The sequence below is a fragment of the Megascapheus bottae genome, chromosome 5 (assembly GCF_031878675.1).
Source record: "Megascapheus bottae isolate mThoBot1 chromosome 5, mThoBot2.hap1, whole genome shotgun sequence".
Lineage (NCBI taxonomy): Eukaryota > Metazoa > Chordata > Mammalia > Rodentia > Geomyidae > Megascapheus > Megascapheus bottae.
The window spans coordinates 83,911,265-83,929,263 of NC_143513.1; the positions used below are offsets into that span (position 1 = coordinate 83,911,265).

Sequence of the window (17,999 nt, forward strand, 5' to 3'; positions counted from 1 at the left end):
TGGCGAGTCTCCTCAGGGGTGGTGACACTGCACTCTGGCGAGTCTCCTCAGGGGTGGTGACACTGGACTCTGGCGAGTCTCCTCAGGGGTGGTGACACTGGACTCTGGCGAGTCTCCTCAGGGGTGGTGACACTGCACTCTGGCGAGTCTCCTCAGGGGTGGTGACACTGGACTCTGGCGAGTCTCCTCAGGGGTGGTGACACTGGACTCTGGCGAGTCTCCTCAGGGGTGGTGACACTGGACTCTGGCGAGTCTCCTCAGGGGTGGTGACACTGCACTCTGGTGAGTCTTCTCAGGGGTGGTGACACTGCACTCTGGCGAGTCTCCTCAGTACTAAGCACTGCCCGTGTGTTGTACAGTGCTGGGCATTACCCCTGCCCTGAGCCTACAAGGTGCCAGTAGTCCCCTTACTCCTCACCCCTAGCCGCCACCATCCAATTCATCTCCGATGTGGCCAAACCTTCCATTGAGAACCCCTGGCTGGGGGTGAGGCTTCCCTGCTGCTTTCCTAGGCTCCGAGCCTGGTCTGGCCTGGCCTGCTTCCATCCTCCTCCCTTATGGTGGCTATGACGGCAAGAACACTGGCGGTGCTTCCAGAAAATAAGGAGGTGTCCTGGCTGTCAGCGTGCACAAGGCTCTTTCCTCTCTGGTTCCACCCTGCCCTGTCTCGAGCATTCGGGCTCTCATAACAGACTGGCTACCCAGCTCTCCACTGGGCACTACTCAGAGGTGTTTGTTGAGGGGTCAGGTAGTGGTTCTCAGGCAAGGCCATGAGCAGGAGCCAAAGATGCACTTGGCTCTGTTGTGCGGAAGGCACCAGTGAGGCCTCAGTGCCAGTGTGGAGGCATCTGGCAGGTTGGGGTGGGGGGGTCAGCTGTATGTAGGTGGACTGGACAGGGGACAGCCCCATCTCAGATGGAGAATGCTACACGTGCTCCTGCGTGAAAGAGCAAAAGAAGACACCGCCCCGAGGGCAGGGTACGATGCATAAATAATGCTCCCCAAATCTCAGAAGGGGTAGAAACCAAGATGGAAGCCTACAGCTCTGTCATTCTGCAGGCTGGCACAGAGCAGCCAGGACAAGGGATAAGGTGCTCGCTGTGCCAGCTCCCTGCCCTTCCTAGCTCTGCCTGTGTCTCTGGATGCTGCTCACTGTGTGGGCACTGGGAGAGGATGGTCAGGTGGCCTCTCTCTCTCACACAAGGAGCGCGGTGACAGCACCTGACCCTGGGCTGTGGCAGACACAGCAGGAACCACAAAGGAGCCCACTGCTGGAGCAAGTGGGAAGGAGTCAGAGGACCTCACGGATGCCACCAGAACCGTGGGCAAAAGTAGGGGTTGTCTTGGAAAACATCCATGCTGGAAAGAACCGAGAATGGCAGCCCCACACAGCTCAGCTCTGCCTCAGCCCGCAGACAGAGGCAGCAGCCACGTTCCCTGCCCACCTGCCGCCTGCAGCTCCCGTGTCTCACACGCAGGCCCAGCTGCACTGAGAAAGCAGACACCACCACCTCTGCTGCCTCCTCGGGGCTCTGGCGCCATGGAGCTGGCTGCTGGGTTAAGACAGAGCAGGCGGCCGGCAGCATCACATTGCAGACATGTTGCCTGGCACTGCTGTGGGTCTCTACGCAGGTTTCTGGTGTGTTCTTCCGCATCCTGCTCAGAGGTGGGACAGCCACCCACCCTGGACCTGACCAGATTGCCCGGGGTGGAGCCTGAGAAAGGACTCAGCACCTGGGACTGGCCTTACCTGCGTGGACTGGCAGACACTTTGGGGAGCCACCTTGGTGTGAGCAGCAGTTATATAACACTGTCACGTGGTGCTGACATTGGAGGGAGGAAGCCCATCCCCACCACTGCATTAGGGTAACCTTCTGGGCACCTCCATGAGCAGAGGAGCTGGCCGTCGGGAGCGCCGTCCCGCCAGACTCCCCCGTGTCTGCAGTGATGGGAGAGGTCAGCCTTGTTATTCACCGGGGAGGGGCTTCCTTGGGGAAGACGCGGGGAGCGTAAAAGCACCAGGCAGAGAAAGTGAAGTTTCTGTTCCGCAGACGTATTGAACATTAAGCCCTAAACCTAGCCCGTAACCCTAGTATGACCTTAGCCTAACCCTTACCCTCACCCTCGGGGGACTCTGAGCTTTCACCATGCAAATACCCAGTTCCGGAAGCCAGGAACCAGAGCCGAGGCTTTCGGGATCCAGGTGTGCACACGCCGTCCCTATGCGGCCTGTGTGGGAGGGGCTGGGGTCGTCTGAGGACGTCGTCCGTGGTCAGCAGGAAGGGACGGGCTGTTTGGCAGGCCTGTGACTAGAAGGGCACTGGAAGAAAACAGCACCTGACTCTGCCCGGCCTGGCCTCGTGAATAAGTCATTGGAGAGCTGACAAGCCCTCTGGCCACCAAACAATCTTGACATCTGGTTTTGCCAGCAACGTGCAGACCGGGTTCCCCAAGGCCGTGGTGTTACAAGGGCAGCTAAGCCAATGGCGGTGAGCTCAGGGGACACCGGCGATGGTGACAGCTGTCTCCTAAAGCCACAGCGAGCCAACAGGTGTGTGGATTTGACGCCTCTGCGGGAGAATGACACTTGGCAGAACGCACCAGAGCCACGTGCTTAAACGCGTCGGGTGTGCACTGAGGCGTGAGTGGACGAAATCCTCCGGGCCTCCAGCTCTGGGATTCTGCTGCTTTTAGGTTTTTCCCTCTTCTTCCTCCACCATTGACGGGCATGAACGGGAGGCCCCGGGGAGAAGGTGGCCTCACAGTCCCGGCTTCCAAGCCCAAGCCCCACAGTGGATTTCTGCTCTAACCCTCTGTGCCCCAGGAGCCTCCCAACACCAACTTTTCCCCTCCCCAGCTGCCCAGGCTCCTCATTCCCAGTTCCTGCTCTGTGCCCGATCCTCAGCTTGGCTGGGTTGGTGAGGAAGCCACAGAGATAAATACCCACATATCTCCCTCTTCCTCACTCTCCTACCCATAGGCCCACGGCAGCTAGAGTCTCATTGCTGTTCATAAAAGGTAGGAAAGGATGGAGGCAGTGTAGGAGACCAACAGAGGCAATGGGATGCTCCAAACCTTTCCTCACATGACACCAAGCGATGCTTAGTCAGTATGGAATGGAAAGCAGGTAGGCCAAGTTTATGGGGGCTGGGTGGATGGATGGCTGATGGATAGATGGATGGATGGATGGGTGGGTGGGTGGATGGGTGGATGATGGATTGGTGTTTGAATAGGAGGACGGTTAGATAGAGACATAGGTTAGTGGCTGGATAGGTAATAGATGGATAGATGGGCAGATAGATGATGGTTGGCTGGATGGATGGATGATTATGGACAGAGAAAGGTTGGTGAGTACTGGAGTATTTAAATAGGAATGTTGATAGATAAAGGGCAGATGGGCTGGGAGCAGTGGTTCACGTCTGTAATCCCAGCTACTCAGGAGGCTGAGATAGGAAGATCATGGTTCAAAGCCAGCCCAAGCACTAAAGTCTTTAAGACTCTTATCTCCAATTAACCACCAGAAAACCAGAAGTGGTGCTGTGGGTCACAGGGTAGGGTGGTAGCCTTGAGCTGAAGAGCTCAGGGAAAGCGCGCAGGCCCAGCGTTCAAGCCCCACAATCGACAAAAAAGGACAGATGGATGATAGATAGAGGAAGAGTGAATGTATAGATGTATAGATTGATGGACTGATGGACAGATGGTTTGTTTGGTTATTGGTTTGTTTGCCAGCCCTTGAGCTTAAACTCTGGGCCTGGACACTGGCCTGAGCTTCTTTTGCTCAAGGTGAGCGCTCTACCACTTGAGCCACAGTGCCACTTCCAGCTTTTTTTTTGAGTAGTTTATTGGAGATAAGAGTCTCACGGGGACATTGCTGCCCAGGCTAGCTTGGAACCATGCTCCTCCTATCTTAGCCTTCTGAGTAGCTAGGATTACAGATGTGAGCCACTGGTGCCTGGCTGGCAGATGGGTTTTAATGTGGGTAAACCTGGAGATGCAGAAAGGGGCCATCCTAAGAATTCTTCCACCAGTCCTCTTAGTGGACCTTGTCACAGTCAAAGCATTTAAATTGCCAGACAAGGGCTCTGAAGTCCCCAGGGAGTACTCCTGTGACTGGTCCTCCTGACCGCTCCTCCTCATCCTGACAGCTGGCCTCGCGCTGCACCAGCTCCTGGGATGAGGGGACAGGAGCAGAGTCTAGTTCTGCGTTAGGAGTGGAACTATGCAGACACCGTTGCCAGTAGTCATTTGTCGTAGAGTTGTCATTTGTGTGTCTATTTAGCAAAGTGTCACTACCTGCAGAGGCAGCTTGGCAGCTGGGCAGCAGCTGCAGGCACACCCTGACAGGGCCGGGTGCGATGGCACGGGCAGCTCTCTGTGTGGCGTCAGCTCTGCTTGCTCAAAGCTGCCCTCGATTACAACCCAGCCTTTTGAGAACACGTCTCTCCCCCGGTTTCTTTCCATCCCAGCTTGATCCATGTCATAAACACTGCGTTTAAAGATGCCACCACTCACTGCGGAGTCTTCACTTCAGCAGACAAGCGGGCCCTCACCCGCCCTCCCTATCACACAGTTGTCAGGATCTTTGCCAGGATGTGGGTACAAAAAGCGACATGGCACCTTATTCCTCATGAGAGAGACAGTGCTCTATTAATATTTGAAAACAAACAACTGGAACAATTGAAAAATTCATGTGCTGTTCACCAGCAAGAGCCACGGTTTTGATGGGGAGGCCACTCTGGCTGGGAGAGCGGAGAGCCGTGGAGGACGAACCCAGCCAGGCTGCGCCTTTCCCCGCGCCCTCCACAGCCCTCCACAGCCTTCCAGCCGTCTCCACCTCCCTTCCAGCCGTGAGCAACCCTGTGAGCAGCTGCGAGTCTCTGCACGCAGACACGTGGGCTCGGTACCTTTAGATGAGTAAGGGAATTCGTGAGCAGATGCCAAGCGTTAGGATAAAGAGGGAAGAGACAGCATTGATCCAGAAATTGTGGCCTTCCATGAACTTGTTAAAATTTTTCTGGATTATCTGAGCAGTTGCGCAAAGGATGCAGTTTATAAACATACTGCGTCTTGATCAACGTCACTGGAGGGCCTGCTGAAAGGAAACTCCGTGCAGTTCAGGAGACGAGGGTTTACTGTGTGAGGAGAGAGCAGACCTCGTGCCCCCCAGGAGAGCGTACGGAGGGAAGTGAGAGTTTATACAGAGGGAGGGGTGTAGCCACAGCTGAGGTGGATATGACCTCAGAGGAAATACCTCAGACTGGGGGACCTCCTACTGCTCCCCCAGACATGCCATTTGCCAGGGTTATAGGTGCTGGGTGGGGATTTCCAGGGTGCAGGGGAAGAGAGCCAAGGGAAGAAGTCATTTCTTCCAGGCGTTCTCACCCATCCCTCCCCAACCACCTCTCCCTTCACTCTTCTTAATTTTGTACGATTTCCCTTGGATTCTTGTCTGCATTTCCCCTCTTCTCTTCTTAATTCATTTATTCCTTTCTCTTCAACCTTCCCTCCCCACCCCTCATTGTTTTTGTTTTTTTTTTTTGCCAGTCCTGGGGCTTGAACTCAGGGCCTGAGCACTGTCCTTGAACATTTTTTGCTCAAGGCAAGTGCTCTACACTTGAGCCACAGCTCCACTTCTGGCATTGTCTGAGTATGTGGTACCAGGGAATTGAACCCAGGAATTCATGCATGCTAGACAAGCCCTCTATCACTGGGCCAAATTCCCAGCCCCTCACCCCACTTTGAAGTGCATGCTTCCTGGTGTTCTATTTTGCTGAGCTTTGACGTTTTCTTTCTAAGGAATGTGATTCTCTCTTGACTCTACTGTACGTTAGTGAATACATTTGTGTACACTTGCTTACCTCCCAGCATATGGCTTACGTGTTTGTAAGCTGTCTTCCTTCCCCAAGTAAGGGAAGCCATGGCTCCTTTGCCTCTGTGGGCCTGACTTTCCTTACATAATTTCTTTGCTGTGCTTGCACGAGTGTGTCAAGCCATCCTGTAATGTCCCCACAGCCATCAGTAATATCTTGACAAGTGCAGGCCGTGCTGACACAGCGAGGCCGTGGTGACACAGGCAGGCTGTGGTGACCCAGCCAACCCCATTTCTCCCCTGTGCCTTTGCAGGCTGATGGGCTGAGAAGGGGGAAATGGGCGTGATGGCCAAACAACACTATGGGGGCTGCCCACCACAGCCGGCCACCGCAGGCCACCCCGGGGACACGGCCTGACCAGGCTCCCCAGCCATCTCCAGGGAGCTCACCGAGGAGGGCCAGGCCGCCTCCGCCCGACCACGTCCACTCAGCATGCTTCCTGTACTAAACTCGGAAGTGGCCGTGTGACAGTGCGCTCAGCGTTGGCCTCGGGCAGGTGCAGGACTGTGATGGGTGCGGATCATGCCCAGGGTCTGGACCTCGCTCCACTGTGGACTCACTAGTCACAGGTTTTCCACGAGAACAGAGCTCTCGCTCTCTCTCCTGAAATGCTTAAGGACCCGTGCGTTTTTAAATGTCTCCTAGTATATTCTGCTTGCGGGTCAGAGGCAGTGAGACAGATAAGAAATTAGGGTCCTTGAGAAATAGGGCTGAACGCACACACATCGCCTTTGGGAGCAGGAGACAGGACGGAGGATGTGGAGAATGAGGCCCTCTGCCCACAGTGCCCAGACCCTGGGCCTGCAGGCTGTGGTACAGGGGGCATCCACAGAAATGGCCATGCTTCAGACATCTTGACACTGTGAAGGTTGAACTCGTGGACGTTGGACTGGGCTTGCTCCTTCCCTTTGCTTCCCACCTCCTTAGTAAATGCCAGGACTGAGGTGGGCTGGGCTGGGGGAGCCCGGCCCCTGCCAGACCACTGAGCCACAGCCTTCGGTGACTTCCTGGCACCCTGAATGGCAGTTAACTTATTTAAAACTTTGGTGAAGCCGTGGATTTGAAAAACAGACTTCCCAACACTTGGCAACTTAATTTCCTGGTTCTTTAGTTCTTTCTGCATTGGAAATAATTGTCAAATGTAGCGATTCCAGCTGGTCTAGTTGATGTGCCACCATGATAAAAGACCGTGTGATACCAGGAAGTGATTGTTCTGAATGGTAGATCTCATTACGTATAAAGACAGAGTCCACTGGCTTCTAGAATATTCTGGCAATCTACCTGAGGATATCCATTTCAGCATTTGTTTTTCTGACATTTTTCTTCTTAACTGAGAGATGTACCAGGGTGGTTGTCGGGCTCTGTGTGGCAGGCTCAATCGCAGGAGGGCCAGCACCCCGCTTTGCTAATACTGGTTGGCTCAGAGGAAGCTAAGACTTTAAGGTTTGGGTGAAATCCTGTGGGTGATGCTTCAGATATTACAGCCAAGGTCAACTGAAGCCCAGGACCACGTGCTGATTTCCCTAACTAGATGAAGACTGCCCCTGGACAATTTGCCTCTAAAGAAGGGGGGGGCATACACCCTTCACCCACCAAACCTTGTGGAAGAGGAATATCCTCGCGTAAGGTGCCTGTCCCTTCCTGACTCCCTGCTCAGAGGGCTTTCTCCTCTCTCCAGGTCGCCCCTCCCTTGGTGGCCCCCACTTGAGGCCTTTTTCCTCTCCCTGCTACTGCTGGGCTTCTGTGTCCTTCCTTCAGCCCACCTCCTTGTGTGCTCTCCTTGGATTGTGGTGTGAATTACAAGTCAGCAGATGTCATCAGCTGGGATGTGTGACTCCCACATGGGGGGGGAGGGGGCAGCCCACACAGGGCGAGGGGGGGTAGCCCACACCCGGGGACAGCCCACACTGGGGTGACAGCCCACATTGGGGGGGGCAGCCCACACCCGGGGACAGCCCACACAGGGGGGATAGTCTACACCCAGGGACAGCCCACACCTGGGACAGCCCACACGGGGTGGGGGGGAGATAGCCCACACCGGGGGGACAGCCCACACCCGGGACAGCCCATGTGGACCTAGTGCTGTGGTGGCCAAGTGTCTGCGGCTAGGGTTGGAATGCTCCATGGCCCATCTGTGCACTGGGTGTTGTCCATAATCCGCGTCCCAGAGCCTGCGGATGTCCCTGCCACCCACGTGGACAGGCCCACTGTGTCGGGGCCCGCGGCGTCCTGCCCCGCTGACCCTCCACCTGGGGTGCCCGCCTGTGTTTGCAGGGAGTACTACATCACCATGGTGAAGTGGGCCACCAGCACCAAGGTGGCTGTGACCTGGCTGAACCGCGCGCAGAACGTGTCCATCCTGACCCTCTGCGACGCCACCACGGGGGTCTGCACCAAGGTATGGAGGGGGAGTGGGCGGGGCGGGGGGCGGGGCACCATGGGGTCTGCACCAAGGTATGGAGGAGTGGGCGGGGCGAGGGGCGGGGCACCACGGGGTCTGCACCAAGGTATGGAGGGGGAGTGGGCGGGGCGGGGGGCGGGGCACCATGGGGTCTGCACCAAGGTATGGAGGAGTGGGCGGGGCGAGGGGCGGGGCACCACGGGGTCTGCACCAAGGTATGGAGGGGGAGTGGGCGGGGCGGGGGGCGGGGCACCATGGGGTCTGCACCAAGGTATGGACGGGGGGGGGGGGGACGGGGCGGGGCCGGCGGGGGCGGGGCCGGCGGGGCGGGGGCGGGGCCTGGAAGCCGCCCAGGCTGCCTTCCGTCCCCTACGTTGTTGGAGAAATGCTGGCGACCCTGGCCACCTTGGCCCAGGTGCTCAGGCCCGGGGCTCGACGACACCCGGTGGCCACATCCGGTACTGCTGCGGCCCCTGCCCAGGCGGCCGCCCCAGCTCACCCTTGGGCGGGCTGAGCCCGAGACCTGAGCGGGGCTCCGGCCCAGACACCGGGCCTGCCCCGGCCTCCCCCGCCAGCCGGCCAGGCACCTCCCGCCCCGCCGAGTGCCGGGCGGCCCGGTGGCCGTGGGCAAAGGGGACACATGCAGGGAAGGGAAAGGAGCAGAAAGCCACCAAGAGAGGCCGTGGCCTGTCCAGGAGAGCCTGGTGTCCCGGCTCCCGGCCTGCGCTGGCCCACGCCCTCACAGGGTGGAGACCCTGCCCGCCGGGAGCCCGCAGGGAGCGGAGCAGACGCTACGCCGGCCCGGAGCCGCCGTCCAGCCCGGCAGGGCCCGCCCAGCGCAGCCCTGCGGAGCCCAGGGGGCCGGGAGCGGGGCGGACGGCCCTGCTTTCCTCCCGTCTGGGGCAGAGTCTGGGTGTGCAGAGGGGGAGGCAGGCCGGGCGGATGCGGAGCCCAGCAGGTCCTGCCGCCCTGGGCTGCGCCCACTCCCCGCGGACGCCCCTGCCCGCGCCCGGCGCCCGGCCAGCCCAGCCCGGCGTGCGCCCTCCGCCCTGCACCGGGCGCGGAGCCCGGTCCTGTGTCCCGGCTCTCGTCGCACTGTTCTTGCTTCTGATGCAGGCAGTTCCGTGAGATCCCCTTTCCTACCCATGCTAATCCCTGTTAAAGGGCTGTGGCTCCAGGGGTGGAGCACGAGCCTTGGCGGAAGAGCTCAGAGACCACAGCCGGGCCCAGAGGTCAACTTACAAAAACTAAAATAAACATAAAGAGAGGGCAAGAGGGAGGGAGGGAGGGAAGGAACAAAAGAAAAAGAGAGAGAGAGAGAGAGAGAGAGAGAGAGAGAGAGAGAGAGAGAGAGAGAGAGAGAGAGAAAGAAAGAAAAAAAGGAAAAAAGAGAGAAAGAAAGAGAAAGAGAGAGAGAGAAAGAGAAAGAGACAAAGAAAGAGAGAGAAAGAGAGAGAAAGAGAGAGAGAAAGAAAGAGAGAGAAAGAAAGAGAGAAAGAAAGAAAGAGAGGAAGAAAGAGAGAAAGAGAGAAAGAAAGAAAGAAAGAGAGAGACAGAGAGAGAAAGAAAGAGAGAGAGAAAGAAAGAGAGAGAGAGAAAGAGAGAGAGAAAGAGAGAGAGGAAGAAAGAGAGAAAGAAAGAGAGAGAGAAAGAAAGAGAAAGAAAGAAAGAGAGGAAGAGAGAAAGAAAGAGAAAGAGAGAGAGAGAGAAAGACAGAGAAAGAGAGAGAGAAAGAAAGAAAGAGAGAGACAAAGAAAGAGAGAGAGAAAGAGAGAGAGAAAGAGGGCTTTGATACCAGGATTACGTCTGAGACTCAGAACCGGGAATCTTGAGTCCAGGCCCCCGTACCTGCACGAGTCCTCGTTAGTGAGGCTTCAGACACACGCAGGCCGCCCAGGCAGACAACAAATGACGAACGCGCAGTGAATGCCTCCCCAAGAGCCGTCCCCACCACCAGTTTTTTGGCTATCGGTGACGGTGCTGATTCTGGGCTCTGGGCTGCCATCCAGCCCAGGGAGGACAGGGACCTCCTGGTCCCACAGCAGTGGCTGGAAGAGAATGCCACCGCCCCGCCCGGCGTCGGAGTGCACTGCGGGTCAGCTCCCAGCCCCCACAGAACCCTCTTCTAATGCTCTGACTTCATTTCAGAAACACGAGGATGAGAGTGACGCATGGCTCCACAGACAGGTAACCCCCCCACCACCTCCGCACTGCGGCTTCCACAGAGCGGCCTGGAGGACCAGTGCCCTCCGCTGTCCTCGTCCAGTCACGGCCCACCAGACCCCGTCCCTGGGGCCCTGTTCTCGTTTTTCGTTCGTTTGTTTTGTTTTACTGCTTTCCTCCTTTAACCACGTTTTGGGTTTTGAGTTTTCAGGATTGGGATTGGCAAGTTGGTCAAGAAGGCTGTGCAGGCACCAGGGTGGATGGGGCAGAAGTGTTCCCTTCGAGGAATCCCCCATTCCCGTCCCCCCCCCCAACCCGTGCTATGCAGCCCAGCCTCAAGCCAGAGGCAGGGCCAGGCTTCAAACCCTGTCCCGGGCCCAGCAGGCCCTGCCCTTGTCATACATATGGAATTGCTAAGTGAGAAAGGAAGGGAGCCTGGGACGGGCTTCAAGGCAGGAGCCACCACGAGCTGCAGGGCCACGTCAGAGGCTGGGCCTTCTCATCTTGAACAAAGCTCAGAATTAACTTTAATCCTTCTAAATTCTGTCCAAAGGGCAAACGTTACCTCAGAACAAAACGCGGATATTGCCTTGTCCACCCTGCTGTGGACAGACACAAGTCATCAGTAAAGAGGCCAGATGGGCAGCCGTCCGTCCACTGCCCTCCCTTTAAATGCCACGCTCAGCTCCACAGGAAATCAATATCTGCAGATTAAGGGTTTCATTTTACTGCACATATTCATGAAGATTAAATGTCATTGTAATCACGTGACAGTTTGCTTTTCTGAGCGTGTCTTGTTTGCACATGCTCATTCACGACCAGGGAGATGAGAGCCCTGGGCCAGCTGGGTTGGTCACTTCTTTCCAGATAAGCAGGAGCTCCTTGAATCACAAACTATGTTTAGTAGCCAGCAAATTGCTGTTCACAGATGGAAACTTCTAAACTAGACCTCAGAAAGGCGAGGATGCTCCCTGCCCGGCTGGAGCCAGCGCCGGGCTGCTTGGTGCCGAGACAAGGCACCATTGCAACCCTGCAGCTCAGGCCCCAGCCTGGGAGCCCGAGACGGTTGGGAGGGTCCCAGAGAAGAGTGAGCCAGTGGTGCCCTCCCCCCTGCAACCCCCTCCACTACTTGCATCCCCCCACCTGCATCTCCCCTCCCACCTGCATCTCCCCTCCCACCTGTATCTCCCCTCCCACCTGCATCTCCCCCACACCTGCATCACCCCCACCTGCATCTCCCCTCCCACCTGCATCTCCCCCACACCTGCATCTCCCCTCCCACCTGCATCTCCCCCACACCTGCATCTCCCCTCCCACCTGCATCTCCCCTCCCACCTGTATCTCCCCACACCTGCATCACCCCCACCTGCATCTCCCCTCCTACCTGCTGTTCCCCTCCCTGGTTTCTGCAGCGCCCCTCCTTCCTGCAGGACCCTGCTGCCAAGGCAGAGGCTCTGGTCCGGTTCTCCTCTGCCTTCTATGCTTGAAAACACAGGGCACTTGGCCTTGCGCCTTTTCTTCTTTGCCTCTTGTCTTCGTGGCTATTCTGGGTGGGATAAATGCCATCTAAGGAGAGAATGGATGAAGGGACTGGAAGGGGCACGATGGGGCATGGTTGGTCTGGTCACCATTAGTATCTTACTTGTTCTGGGGTGAAGGCCACTGCAGGAGTGTCACAGTTCCTGCATGTGTGCGCATACACACGTGTGCACGCCTGCACTGCACACACACGCACACACACCCTCTGCATCCCTGGCAACGCTCGTGGCCCGCTCTCCGCTCTAACAGAGGCTGGTCATCTGCACTGAGCTGTTCTTGCCTCTCGGTTCCGGACGTTCCTTCCTGTAGAAACCCAAAGTGTGACTCGTGGTCCCCGGGGAAGAGAATGCCACATGCCACTCTTTCTCCCAGGTGCAAGGCTCCTGCGCTGCTGCCTGGGCACTACCTGGCCTTCCCAGGTTCCCAGTCTTCACACTGAGCCCGAGCTGTGGCTCTGCAGGGTCCCACTTGGGTCCTCACCACTGTCACCCACCCTTAACTCATCAGTCCATCCATTCATTCGTGGCGGGTTTTTTAAGGTGGCGCCTGGCCTTGACCTGGTCTGTTGCCTCTGCAGAACGAGGAGCCCGTGTTCTCCCGGGATGGCCGGAAGTTCTTCTTCATCAGAGCCATCCCACAGGGGGGACGGGGGAAGTTCTACCACATCACCGTCTCGTCCTCCCAGGTAGGCCCAAGGAGACGGGCCGGGCCGCTGGCCAGGCCCTGCACAGGGAATCCTGCGACACTCCTGCCACTCACCGGGCACAGGGGAGGGCGGGCGTGCCCAGCACCTCTCGCTGATGCCTGGTCCGCATTTCAGCCCAACAGCAGCAACGATAACATCCAGTCCATCACCTCGGGGGACTGGGACGTGACCAGGATCCTGTCCTATGACGAGAAGAGAAGCAAGATGTGAGTGCATCCCCAGCCCGGCCCGCAGCCAGGGGGCACAGGGGACACAGGGGGCACAGGGGGCATGGGGGCCGCCCCTCCCCTCCCGGCTTCACTGTGCATGCTCAGCCACTCAAGGCCCTGACAAGGCGAGGCTCGCAGGCCTGCGAGGGCACTGACTCAGCGCGGCCAAGCGCTCTCCTGCCTCCTGGGTCGGATGGCTACAGGAGGAAGGTGTGTTGCTTTCCACCTTAAAACAACCCGTGTCACAAAGATGTCCAGCCAAAGCTCCAGGTGGTAGAGCTGGCAGCAGGGGCAGCCGGGACTCAGCTGTCAGGGGGGTCAGGCCCTGGTCAGCGCCCGGGGCTGCACAGTCTGTCTTCCTACGGCGGGAACACGGGCGCCCACAAGTCCTGAGGGTGCAGCCTTGGGTCTGGATGCGCACCAAGTGTAGAGAAATTCCCAGGTCCAAATTCCCACGGTGCTCACCCTCCCCTGGGTGTCACTGCTCCTCAGTGTCCGGCAGAGCCTGCAGGGGCCTGGAGAGAACTGGGCCAGGACAGGGGCGGGGCCTGGGCTGGGGGAAAACCACAGGACAGGGGAGGGACCTGGGCTGGGGGAGCCATAGGGCAGGGATGGGGTGCCCAGGTGCCCGGGATGAACCAGGCACCCCCTCACCCCTGCACCACCATTGCAGCTATTTCCTGAGCACGGAGGACCTGCCCCGGAGACGGCAGCTCTACAGGTCAGCACCCTTCCCTGCCCCTTGCAGAATGGAGGCTCTGAAGCAGGCGGGAGGGAGCCAGGAGGCCTAGAGAGGCCTGGAGGAAAGTGCGGAGGCCACAGTGGAAAGCTGTGTGCGGTCCCCATTCATGTGTTGAATTGAGACCCCACACCTTTCTCACTTACTTTCCTCGGAGGGTCACTGGGCTTGCTTGCTCCACCATGAACTTGGGGAGCAAGGCTCCCCTCCATTTCACTCTCAAATGTGTGGGATCTGGAAGCAGCCACTTTAGTTCTGGCGTCACACCCCAGCTTTAAGCCCTCAGCATGGGGAGGTGGTAACCTGCTCCCGCAGCTGTCAGAGCCTGTCACCTGCTCGGAGCAGGGCACACTGTGACCTACGGGACATGGCGGAGGCCCTGAGCACACCCTCCTCCCGGGACTGGACACAGAGCCTCAGTGACACGGGTGACCAGTCAGAGGCTGTCCCTCAGCCACGGCGAAAAGCTGACTCAGAGCTGGGAGGCCCTGAGGGTTGAGAGGCTCCAAGAGGAACTGGGGAGGTGGCGGCACCCAGGCCGGGGACGCACAGCTGGGGAGGGCCTGGCGGGCTCCCGCCTGGCAGGGGTCCAGCCTTGACCGCGGCTGCTCTGCGGCCCTTGGCTCATGCCGCGCGGTGGTTCCTCCAGTGCCGACACGGTGGGCAGCTTCAACCGGCAGTGCCTGTCCTGTGACCTGGTGGAGAACTGCACCTACTTCAGCGCCAGCTTCAGCCACGGCTCGGACTTCTTCCTGCTCACCTGCGAGGGTGAGTGGCGCCAGCTCGCGCTGGCTGGGGGGCTGGGAGCCAGCCAGGCACAGGAAGCGGCCTGCAGCACCACAGCCCAGCAACCTGCGGGGCTTGAGCCCAACACCCCCGCCTCCTCCCGGTCACCCACAAAGGTGTGACGATCGTGGGAGCTCGTGGGGTGTCTGCAGCATGATATTCCTGGAGCATCTTTCGAAGCCACCAAAGCAGTTTCAAAGATAAATCTCCCAACAGATTAAAGATGGCGGCAGTACGAAAACGGTCAGGAGAGTGTGTTCTCGGGACCCCAATTCATGGATAATTTGTCCCTCACATGCAATTGCTTTGTCACACCCCCGAATACACAAAGTCTATCAAAAGAGCTCCAGGGCGTGGAAGCAAGAGGTCTTTTTGATTTGTTGCTGTTTTTGTTTCCTTTTTGTCCTTGTTTGTTCATTTATCTGTCCTTGGGAGGGTGAGAGAGGGACAGAAATGGACAACGGATGCACAGATGTCTGCATTGAACTACACGACTTGGGGGGGAGGGGAGGGGCGACGCTTTACTTCTTACCTGACTTAGGTGACTGTGGCCCCTCCGTGCCTCCCCTCTACAATAACACGAGGAAGCCTTTGTAAAGGCTACGCAGAAGGGTAGGGATGTGGAGATTGCCTTGCGGCATAGTCTCATGTTGGAAGGATTCGATGTGAATTCATGGAAGTGTAAGAAATGCCTGTTAAACGAACCCAGCTGTGACTCACTCCCACCCCACGCCCGGACACATCCACCCTCGGGTACACATTTTGGAGTCTAGGCTTCTTCTGCAGTTGGTTTGGGTGGTGGTAGCCCTTATTTTACAACGTTCCAATATCCTCATCTACTTGTTTTAAACTTCTTTACTATCTCGGCATTCAATTTTCTTCTTTGCCTTAAATCTCATCCTACAGACAGACCTCAGAGAAGGGTGGGGGACTGAAGCCCTCTAACCTGGAAATCGGGGTACACACCTGCCCCACCTTTCTCTCACCAACCCTGCAGCCATGCCACACCTCCCCCATCTGTGTCCCTGGGCCACAGCCCCTTGTTAAGAGGTGTAAATTAAGAGGAAAGCTATAAGTCACAGTCTTTTAATCAGCCTTAACGTTCGTGAAATTCGAGCTAAACCACAGCCATGCTTCGGTGGAAAGCCGCTGTGCCGCTAGGGGCCTGACTCACCCCTGTTATCCCAGCTGCCAGGAGGCTGCGATCTGGGGGTCACGGTTCAGAGCCAGCCCAGGAAGGAACGTGGCTGAGACTCCTGTCCCTACGTAACCCGCAAACCGCTGGAAGTGCAGGGGTGACTCCAGGAAGTAGTAGAGCACGAACTAGCCTTGAGGATAAAAACGCAGAGATCACTTCCAGAGCCTGAGTTCAAGCCCTAGGACTGGAACCCAGAGAAAGAAAAAGAAAAAAGGCTAATACCGAGGCAATGTCTCAGGGTCCTTCATGCTTTTCCTGCCCCTCTAGAGCTTCTGAGCCCTTCGCTGCAGAGCCCTTCCTCCTGTGCCAGCCTCCTGTAGCCCACAGAGGGGACCTTGTAGACCCAGGTCCCTTCCCACTGTCCCTGGGGACTCCAAGGCCTCCTGGTGTCTTCTGTGCTGAGTCACGTCCCCTGCTTCCCCTTCTAGGCACCAAGCCCCCAGTGCAAGACCCCTTGTGCCAGCATTGACCCAACAGCCTATGGGATGGCTGTAACAGAGTAGCAGACCCTGGGAAGGTTCAAAAATATAGAAATGAGGACCTGGGAGTTTGGCCTAGTGGTAGAGTGCTTGCCTAGCATGCACCAAGACCCGGGTTCGATTCCTCGGTACCACATACATAGAAAACAGCCAGAAGTGGCCCTGTAGCTCAAGTGGTAGAGCTCTGGCCTTGAGAAAGCCCAAGGACAGTGCTCAGGCCCTGAGCCCAAGCCCAGGACTGGGGGAAAATATATATATATATATATATATATATATATGAATATGAGTTTCCTGAAAGTCTGGAGCTGGAATGTCTACCTCTCCGCTGCCTCTTGCTCAGGAGACCCATGTGGCATAGCGCATGGAAGAGTGGTGGGCACTGGGGCTGTGCCCACGTTTGTGGTGAGCTGCTTAGCTTGGCTGCAGGCACCAAGTGCTACTTAGAAATTGTTGGATTTCTGGATCTCCCAGTATTTCAAGAGAAGCTCAAAATCCAAACTTTACATGCAAATCTGATTTCTAAATGTTGGTAGTCAAGCAAAATATGAAGCTGGGCATGGAGACGCATGCCTGTAATCCTAGCTACCCTGGAAGCCGAAAGTATGAGGATTGTGTTCCACAGCTGGCCCAGACAATAAGTTTAATACCTTATCTGAGCATTCGCTCAAGTGTATGTGTGATTTCCTGTCTTCTGCATGTGAGCCAGCAACCACAAAGCCAAAATAGGGGGCCACGGGGAGATAGACCTGAGAAAATGAAGTATGAGTAGGCCTCAATCTCTTTGTAGACCTTTTTGTGGCTTGTGTGTGTGTGTGTGTGTGTGTGTGTGTACACTCAGATGCATGCACGTGTGTGCATACACACACCTCTCAGGATCTGGCCCCGTCAATTGGCTTCTCCACTCGAGGCTAGCACTCTACCATTTGCATCACATCTCCGCACCTGACTTTTTGCTGGCTAATGAGAAAGGAGAGCCCCATGGTCCCCTGCCTGGACTGGCTTTGGGCCACAGTCGTCCGGTCTCAGCCTGCTGCGTGGCTAGGGATGCAGGCATGAGCCACGGCTCCAGCTTCTTCTCCATCCTCGTAAGCTCGCGTTTGCTCTTGCCATTCCTCGGCCGTCCTGAGCGGGCGTCTGCCTCCGTTTCCCCCTCAGCCTCTGGCTCTGGGATACGTCCAGGCAGCCCAGCCCTGTGTGGGCCCACGCGCCGCCTGCTGTGGGCCACGGCCTGTGCAGGGGAAGCCTCGTCCTCTCCGCCTTCCTGTGGGCTGTCAGGACAGCCACGTTCCGTGGGACTTGCGTGGTGGCTGGTGTGCAGCTCGCGGGGCGGCTTCTGTGCAGGGGGTGTCCAGACCCCCCTTCTGCACCAGCAACGTGAGGGCGGCGTCTGGTTCCCATGGCCCTCATGGCGGCACAGCTGGCACGCGTCTGGGAGTAGCTGGCACTTGCAAACAGGGTGCAGGAGCTGCTGCACGCACTGCTGAGCTCAGAGCCTCGGCAGCTCAGCAAGGCGCCGCGGGCACAGGGGCGGGCTCAGGGCGCCCCTCCCGCCCCTCCCGCCGCCCCCCAGGGACCACCCCGTGATCCGCTGAGCTTCCTCTTCAGCACCATGGCCAGTGCAAGGGGCCCCAAGAGGAGAGCTGCGGTGACTGCACTGGGGTCCCCCAGAGTGAGCCCCGGGACAGCCTGGCCAGGTCACTTACTGACCTTCCGAAGCAGCCAAGGAACCAGGAGCCAGCTGCGTGCTCTGGACGCTGCACTGTTTGACCAGCAACGCGGTGAGGGCGGTGAGGGCTGCATTCGCTCCTGAAGGCACTGAGTGACGTCTGCTCTCACTGTGAGCGTGTGCTTCCTGAGACACACAGACAGACAGACAGACGGGCAGACGGGCAGATGGACGGACGGATGG

General features: G+C 57.6%; 1 protein-coding gene across 1 annotated transcript in view; it reads left to right on the plus strand.

Moving 5' to 3' along the window:
• The window catches only part of Dpp6 (dipeptidyl peptidase like 6), a 498,824-nt gene that overhangs the window by 445,076 nt on the left and 35,749 nt on the right, over nucleotides 1-17,999 (plus strand). The window contains exons 11-16 of the mRNA XM_090333593.1: nucleotides 8,145-8,268; nucleotides 10,420-10,458; nucleotides 12,551-12,658; nucleotides 12,794-12,885; nucleotides 13,562-13,609; nucleotides 14,277-14,395. Coding sequence (XP_090189719.1) covers nucleotides 8,145-8,268; nucleotides 10,420-10,458; nucleotides 12,551-12,658; nucleotides 12,794-12,885; nucleotides 13,562-13,609; nucleotides 14,277-14,395 — 530 coding nt within the window. The remainder of the gene's footprint in view (nucleotides 1-8,144; nucleotides 8,269-10,419; nucleotides 10,459-12,550; nucleotides 12,659-12,793; nucleotides 12,886-13,561; nucleotides 13,610-14,276; nucleotides 14,396-17,999) is intronic.